The sequence below is a fragment of the Oncorhynchus clarkii genome, chromosome 31, assembly GCF_045791955.1.
Source record: "Oncorhynchus clarkii lewisi isolate Uvic-CL-2024 chromosome 31, UVic_Ocla_1.0, whole genome shotgun sequence".
NCBI classification, from domain to species: domain Eukaryota; kingdom Metazoa; phylum Chordata; class Actinopteri; order Salmoniformes; family Salmonidae; genus Oncorhynchus; species Oncorhynchus clarkii.
The window spans coordinates 28755947-28764399 of NC_092177.1; the positions used below are offsets into that span (position 1 = coordinate 28755947).

Here is an 8453-nt window from a genome sequence, read left to right on the forward strand (position 1 = left end):
ATGCAATAACCTTTCGCCCTTCCACACCTGAGACACTGTAGGTGAATTCTGAGCTACGGTTGAATGCTTTGTGCCTCCAATTCCACTGACATAACATCAGGAAACAGAGAAATCATGTTATCTGAAGGGACACATTCCATATTCAACAGAATGCTGTAGAAAGTGGCGACCACAATAGTGCCTCGGCAAACAGAACGAAATCTGCATTACATTCTAGTCCAACATCTTCATCGACTCCCAAAACTCCAGGAATCAAGTTATTTTGCTTTTGGGCACCATATAAAAACCAACCATAGTCATTTGCAGACAGTCCTGAATAGCAAACAAATCTAAATGACACCAAACAATTCCAAGTAAAAAAAAATGTTTTATTGGCAAAAATAGACATTAAGACTTCCAAGGCTTATAACTCAGCCAGAGTTCTGTCCATGGATCTGCCCACCACGCTTGGTTCCATCACTGGTACCTGGAACAGGGAAGCAAATACAGTCTATTAAGTCTGAAAATATTACATTTAGCTAATAAACTCTTGATTACTGAATTGGTGGTGGTCATACACGTTCGGGTTCTCTATGCAGTGGTCCAACATCCACTTGGATCCAGCAGGACGGCTTTAATCAGCAATAGTTCCAAAAGATTGCTCATCCTGAAACAAGAAAATATAAATTATCATCCCGCCATTTCTTTTGGATTACATCAAATTGATAACCCAATCTTTCAGTATCCCCTTCAAATAACGCAATGGTCCGATTTGATTCTCGCTCCCATTCACTTTCCAGCTTGGTTGTTAGGACATGGCTGCTCTTCCGAGTGGTCTCCATTTGAGAATTGGCATGCTTGAGACAAGCTTGATCTTTGACTATGGCACAGAAAAATAAAATGAAATCCACTGTACACAAAAAAAGATTCCTTATTATGAACATTGCCCCTCAGTAAAAAAAATTGCCAAACATTTTTTGGGATGAGTTGGGAAAAAAAACAAGTGCCCAGCAAAGGTGATCTCCTTTTGTGATTCTGCGCATTGTTGACAAGTTAGATGTTGACCCGTAACGTAGGTTTAGTGGCTAATTCATTGTTTATCAAGTAAAATACAATTTCTTAAAATTTAGTAGATAAAAGACTACAAAAAAAAAGCTACTTCAATTGAACTACATTGATTCGTTTCATTCCCTGGGGCATCCAGTCTCTTGCACACTATACCTTTTGAGCAGACTGCAATTCACGGTAATGAGAAATTAAGTTAACAGACGAGAAACAAAAAGTTTTGCTTTGCTTACCAGCTGTTGACACTATCAGTCGGGTTGAAAAGACTCTGGCGTTTGGTTGTTGGTCTTTGGTAAGGTCGTTGCAAGCCAGCATTGTTTGGCTTTATGGCGATGACTCCATTTCCACTGAGGGAAAACTACACTGATTGACATTTGCGTTGTCCTCCGACAACCCAGTTGGACAATGCAAAGTACAGGACTGCTAAGTGTCATCTACAAGCGTCACAGTTGAAAGCTCTGCATCTCAAATGATCTCTACTTGTTGATGTGCGCTGGGCAATCGGTGTACATTTATGTAATAGTTTGTCACTTTCAGAACATCCATTAGTGTTGCGTAAAGAACTTTGGTTAAAAACTTTATTAGTATACGAAAGCCATATCCATGGGCATAGCAGGACTTAACAGCACTAAATGTACAAAAACTAAACACGCATCACTTGGCAATGATATCATTACATGGGCTGGGGAAATAAGTATTTTAACACTTAAAACAAAAAGAAATTGACAGCCTGAAGATAAACATCTCAAAACCTATGCTTGTCCATGGAATTTGACATCCTAGTTTTTTTGCCCTCTCCAACTTTCCACCCACTTATACAAGTAGTGAATGAACACGCATTACGTAGCGGTCGCTTTGATGTCATGTCCAAGTCCATCTCAGTATCTGCTGCGGGCAATTCCTCTATCGACTCTGGTGCCTCCGCGGCCACCACGGGGTGCTCCACGACTTGAGCCACTGTACGCGTCACGAGGAGGGTAGCCTCTCTCGATAGGGGGCGCTGGCCCCCGCTCCTGCCTGCCCATTCGCTCACCACGGCTAGGGGGGTATGGGTCACTTCGACTGCTGGGGTAACTTTCACGACCGCCATAGCCATCCCGGGAACTGCTGCCATAGTCGTCATAGCGACTGCTTCCGCCACTGCCATTGTAGGATGGTTGGGGGGCCCTTGAGGGTGGGGCGCTGCGTGAGTTACCTGCAGGGTCAATGGGTCAGGTAATTGGCAAGTTTCACTTCACACACTTTGCTGAATTATGAGCCAATGTTTTCTGTGAGTATTTCTTAAAAGACTATCAATTGCAACTATACGTTTAAATCTCCAATATGCTAGGGATCTGATCAAAACTTAACATTTAGGTGCTTTCAGCGATTATTTATCCAAGCTTGGGGGATCATAAATTAGGCAATGAAAGCCCTTTGAGCATGCCATGGTTTTGTTGAGGAGCTGCTTTTTCCTTTTAGAATTCCAGTTGTTAGAATCTCACATTGGTCACAGTTTTTCAGTGAGGTCTTGATGGTTTTGTGAGGGTCGTTTCACCCTACAAAAACAGATTTGAGCACGACTCCTTGAGGGAGTATTTTGTGACACTGTAGAATGAACATTGAATGGTTAAGAGGCTTTTTGGATGTTTCCCTTGCGGTGCATGTAAGGTCTCCAGCTCCCAGGGGGACATTGAGCAGGTTGTGGGAGACTGGAGCAACTTTTGTCCATTATACTTAAGTGGTCAATCTTACCGTAACCACCGTAGGGCTCTCGATAGGCGGCTGCACTAGGGCGCTCCATATAGCTTTTGGGTTCCCGGCCTCCACCATAGCCATCACGCTCACTAGTGAAAGGAATGGTGTAACATTACTTATGTCAACGGAACTCTCAACCAGTCTTTAGAGTCACAAGTCAAACATACCTGTAGCCCCTGGACATTGACCCATAGTCATCACGGGAACTGGATTGGGGATAATCCCTTGGTGGTGGTGCGTAGTCCCTTGTATCCCTGGAACTCGTATAGTCCCGGCTAGAGTAGCTGTCAAAATGGGAAAACATGCCACTTGTATAAATAAGCAATTTGACAAATGTTATAAGTAACATTAAGAACATGTAACCAAACGCAAACAGTAGTAAGATATTTGTTGAATGGGCAAACACACCTGTCCTTCGTGCTGTAATAGTCATCCCTTGGTGATGGGTAATCATCCCTTCTGGACATCGACTCTCTGCGGGGAGGGGGTGGGCCATAGGGGTCCCTGTCCCTGGACATGGGAGCTAAAGAAAACAAGATCCGGCAGTAATTATCAGGAGAACAGAAGTCTGTGGCACTACGTGGTTAGTCATTCCTTACAGCAATAAGTTCAAGAGAGGTATTCACACTTACTTCTACCCATAGGAGAAGGAGCGTGTCTCTTGGGTGGGGGGCCTCCATTACGAATCGGAGGTCCTCTCTTCAGTGGTGGGGGGCCTCTGGATGAAATCCCTTTGAAAAAGGGTTCTACAATTCCTATGTTATCATAGTAGTCTTTTGGCAGACAAGAAATGCAAATATTAATGGCAAACTCAGCACTCACGAAACAATGTGAAAAAGTAATTTCAAAAGACAAATGTCAGTTTCATAGCCTACATACATATCCCAATGTAAGTTTTTTTTAAATAATACTATTCATAAATGCCCAATACAACAACTCTGGTGAGTACTTCCGCAAAGTTACCTCTGGATGGTGGACCCCTCATTCCACTTGGTGCTCCTCTAGATCCTCGAAGGCCTCTAGGGGGACCACGGCTGCGTGGATGCATGGGTGGTGGGCCGCGTCCAAAAGTAGGTTTCGTAGCTTGTTCAACCTTGATTGGCTTTCCATCAAGCGACTTTTAAAAGAGATTGAAGTGAACATTAGGAATGTACACAAGCTACAGACACTAGGGTCATTTAAGTAGATGAAAAATAAAATGCACAACTTTACCTTCCCATTCATTTCACGTGCAGCATCCTTTGCATCTGCAGGACTCTCAAAGGTCACAAAAGCAAAACCTCTTGATTTGTTTGTTTCCCGATCTTTCATCAACAGAACTGGAAAGAAAAAAATAGATATTTAATGCAGACAAGAAGATGACTAGGTTACAAAATATTAATCTGAACTGATGCTCAGAATTGAGGTATTGGTTTTTTTTCCCCCAGCTCATAACCATTATGTTATTCACTTAATTGCTCATAATTGAGATCCAAGCAGTTCCAATATGCATAAGTTCTGTCCTCATACAATAGCAAGAGTAATATCTTTATTGGGACATAACTATTGCAATGTAACAGCAATCCATTTAGGTGTATTCTTCATAACCAAAATAAAATAAACATTTTAAAAAAATATGTACCTTCCACTATTCTGCCATATTTGCTGAAATACTTCTCAAGGGCCTTTTCGTCAGTTTCAGTGTCCAGGCCTCCGATGAATAGCTTCCCTGGTCGGTCTGCCTCTGCCATATTTGCGTCGGTTTAACCTAATAGGAGAAAATAGTTTTAAGCCACCAGATCGACTGTTTGTGCAACAAATGAGCATGCTTGGACTAAGGCATGTTGGGGGAAACTATTTGTCCTCCCTCCAGACCTCGGTTTCGAAACATGCCGTTAACTAGCTAACGTTAGTTTAATATTTGATTCGGGTCTACGTGGTGTCTAGCAAGTTTATGTGTTGTGTAGCTAACGTTATGTACTTAATTACGATTAGAAAGTTAATGTACAATGTTATTGTATATTTGTTAAGCTTTAACATGCAGGACAAAATGGCGTCGAAAGTGGAATGAATGGCTAGCTAACATTTCCAAACCAAACGTATCTCTGCCAATTCCCATCCAGCCAGGACATCAATTATACTAGCTCGAGTTACCTGGCAAGTAAGCGGATTTACAAACTAGTTAGTTTAAATCAGAATTACCACGTGGGACCATGTCAGTCCAAGTGCATTATTAGTAACTTAACAATAAACGTGCATTTAACAATAAATAACAACCGGACAACACTGTGGGTTCATTCAAGAAAACTCAAAATGGCGACTAGTTCATTTGAAGCTGGCTAGCTGTTAGTCGGATGTTAAAAAATAGGTGCATGCATAAATGTATGGGGGTTTTATCTGATTTTAACGTGAGTTGGACGTTTACCATCTGCAAAACATTGTGCACAAAATACATTTGAACGGTGCTTGACACCTACCTCTACGATTTCCACAACGCGCTGGCGCCTCAAGAAAACTGCGAAACGATGGATGTAAATTTATAACGATCACGTGCTATCACGCATCCGGAAGTAGCTGGCAATTTATGCATATTCTATCTGAAAAACCAGCACAGCAAAGAGTAAAACCACTGCCTCTTTTTTATGTGCATGTCTGATATAATTTTTCATATTCTATTTTCTTCCATTTTTTGTTTTATTCTAATGGGCATACAAATATAGAACATTGACAGCATTGAACACTAATAATGTTATAGGTAGGATGCTTGCAACATTTCAACTAACACGACTTTAGAGAAGACCAAGAGCACAGATGGAACAAGGAGGGTTAGTTGTAAATATATTTGCCAAGAGTCTGGAAGACTAACCAATCAAACGTATCGTCCACCCCACTTCTTAATGACAACCAAACGAACGACGGGTTGGATGTGTGCTAGTAGACAAGGCAGTGGTTTTGGTTGGACAGTTGGAAAGCTTGCTGATGAAAGTGGTTTGAGGGAGTTGGAGGTTGGCCCTTCTGTGGTGATAGGGGATGTTCCTCCATGGTTACTGTCAGATCCTGTTGTTGGTCTAACCTTGGTAGAGAAAAGTAAAAACTGGTTAGAAGTCAGTGATGTAGGGAAAGGTTGACAGTTACATTGGTAGAAGTTTTGCTTTTTTACCGCTTTTCACAGATGGATCCAAGGACCCAGATAGTGTGCGCACAGGAGCAGGCGTTTATGGTCCTGAATTTGATGTGCAGATATGTAGAAGGCTAACAGATGAACTGTCAGTATACTCCATTGAACTGTAAGCGATAATTGTTTCTCTCTAGTGGGTGGAGGATGTACAACCTGTTAGAATTAAAGTACTCTCTGTATTGAATAGTTTATCAGCTGGTAAATCTAATAGGAGTGATCTACTATAGGAAGTACAGTACGTGTCAAAGTTGACACACCTACTCATTAAAGGCTTTTTCTTTATCTTTAATATTTTCTACATTGTAGAATAATAGTGAAGATATAAATACTATGAAATAACACATATGGAATCATGTAGTAAACAAACTAGTGTTAAACAAATCTAGATCTATTTTATATTTGATATTCTTCAAAGTAGCCATCCTTTGCCTTGACAGCTTTGCACACTCTTGGATTCTATCAACCAGCTTCATAAGATAGTCACCTGGAGTACATTTCAATGATCAAGTGTGCCTCATTAAAAGTTCATTTGTGGAATTTCCTTCTTATTGCGTTTGAGCCAATCAGTTGTGTTGTGACAAGGTAGGGGTGGTATACAGAAGATAGCCCTATTTGGTAAAAGACCAAGTCCATACTATGGCACGAACAGCTCAAATAAGCAAAGAGAAACGACAGTCTATCATTACTTTAAGACATGAAGGTCAGTCCATACGGAACATTTCAAGAACTTTGAACATTTCTTCAATTGCAGTCGCAAAAACCATCAAGCGCTATGATGAAACTGGCTCTCATGAGGACCACCACAGGAAAAGACCCAGAGTTACCTATGCTGCAGAGGATAAGTTCTATAGAGTTACCAGCCTCAGAAATTGCAGCCCAAATAAATGCTTCAAAGTTCAAGTAACAGACACATCTCAACATCAAATCAAAGTTTATTTGTCACGTGCTCCGGTACAGGTGTAGACTTTACAGTGAAATGCTTACTTACAAATTGCGCTGTTGGTTAGGGCTTGTAAGGAAAAAAATAGGTATTAGGTAAACAAAAGATAATTGATGAAAAAAAAATATTAACAGTAAAATGACAGTGAAAATAACAGTAGCGAGGTTATATACAGTTGGTACCGGTAGAGTCAATGTGCGGGTGCACCAGTTAGTTGGGCTAATTGAGGTAATATGTACATGTAGGTATAGTTAAAGTGACTATCAGGCCTTCACATTTGAATTGCTGCAAAGAAACCACTACTAAAGGACACCAATAATAAGAAGAGAATTGCTTGGGCCAAGAAACGCGAGCAATGGACATTAGACTGGTGGAAATCTGTCCTTTGGTCTGATGAGTCCAAGTTTAAGTTCCAACCGCTGTCTTTGAGAAGCAGAGTAGGTGAAGGATGATTTCCGCATGTGTGGTTCCCACCGTGAAGCATGAAGGAGGAGGTGTGATGGTTCTTTGCTGGTGACACTGATTAATTTAGAATTCAAGGCACACTTAACCAGCATGGCTACCACAGCATTCTGCAGCGATACACCATCCCATCTGGTTTGCGCTTAGTGGGACTATCATTTGTTTTTCAACAGGACAATGACCCAAAACACACCTCCAGGCAGTGAAAGGGCTATTTGACCAAGGAGAGTGATAGAGTGCTGCATCAGATGACCTGGCCTCCACAATCACTCAACCTCAACCCAGTTGAGATGGTTTGGGATGAGTTGGACCGCAGGGTGAAGGAAAAATAGCCAACAAGTGCTCAGCATATGTGTGAACTCCTTAAAGACTGTTGGAAAAACATTCCTCATGAAGCTGGTTGAGAGAATGCCATGAGTGTGTAAAGCTGTCATCAAGACAAGGGTTGGCTACTTTGAAGAATCTCAAATATGTTAGGATTTGTTTAAACCTGTTTGGGTCACTTCAACAACAAAAAAGGGTTATTTCATATTTTTGATGGACTGTCATTTCTCTTTGCTTATTTCAGCTGTTCTTGCCAAAATATGGAATTGGTCTTTTACCAAATAGGGCAATCTTCTGTATACCACCCGTACCTTGTCACAACACAACTGATTGGCTCAAACGCATTAAGGAAAGATATTCCACAAATTAACGTTTAACAAAGCATACCTTTGTTAAAGAGATTTGAAACAAGATATAATTGATATTGGGTAGAGGTTAGGCCAAATGTAAGATGTCAGAGCTATTTTGATAGATGTGTGTGTAACCGATGTGAAATGACTAGCTAGTTAGCGGTGATGCGCGCTAAGAGCGGTTCAATCGGTGACGTCACTCGCTCTGAGGGGGCCGCGGCTTTTGTGGCGCAATGGGTAAAGATGCTTCGTGGGTGTCAGTTGTTGATGTGTGCAGAGGGTCCCTGGTTCAGGGCGAGGAGAGGGACGGAAGTTAAACTGTTACATGTGGCAGTAGAGATGGGACTGAGCACAAGGGTCGGCATTTATATGCCCTCCAAAGAAAGGTTGGTGGACCAAGATTCAAAGGTCAGATTCGGAAGAGAGAGGTGGTGTTTGC

General features: G+C 41.5%; 1 protein-coding gene across 4 annotated transcripts; it reads right to left on the minus strand.

The window, feature by feature from the left end:
• Nucleotides 1–347: 347 nt before the first annotated feature.
• Nucleotides 348–5332, minus strand: LOC139390977 (RNA-binding motif protein, X chromosome-like). Of its 4 annotated transcripts, XR_011629556.1 has the most exons (10): nt 5238–5309; nt 4403–4528; nt 3994–4100; nt 3745–3898; nt 3414–3527; nt 3190–3304; nt 2949–3065; nt 2779–2870; nt 558–646; nt 348–466 (listed from the first exon to the last, which is right to left on the minus strand). XR_011629556.1 is itself a non-coding variant. In XM_071138418.1 (9 exons), the coding sequence occupies exons 2-9, from the start codon at nt 4509–4511 to the stop codon at nt 642–644; spliced, it is 840 nt and encodes a 279-aa protein (XP_070994519.1). In that variant the 5' UTR covers nt 4512–4528; nt 5238–5309; the 3' UTR covers nt 565–641. The 4 variants fall into 4 exon arrangements, 3 of the variants coding, with proteins under 3 accessions (XP_070994519.1, XP_070994518.1, XP_070994517.1); XM_071138418.1 differs by lacking the exon at nt 348–466 and having other exon boundaries at nt 565–646; nt 3414–3554; XM_071138417.1 differs by lacking the exons at nt 348–466; nt 558–646 and adding an exon at nt 1278–2239 and having other exon boundaries at nt 5238–5332.
• Nucleotides 5333–8453: the final 3121 nt, after the last annotated feature.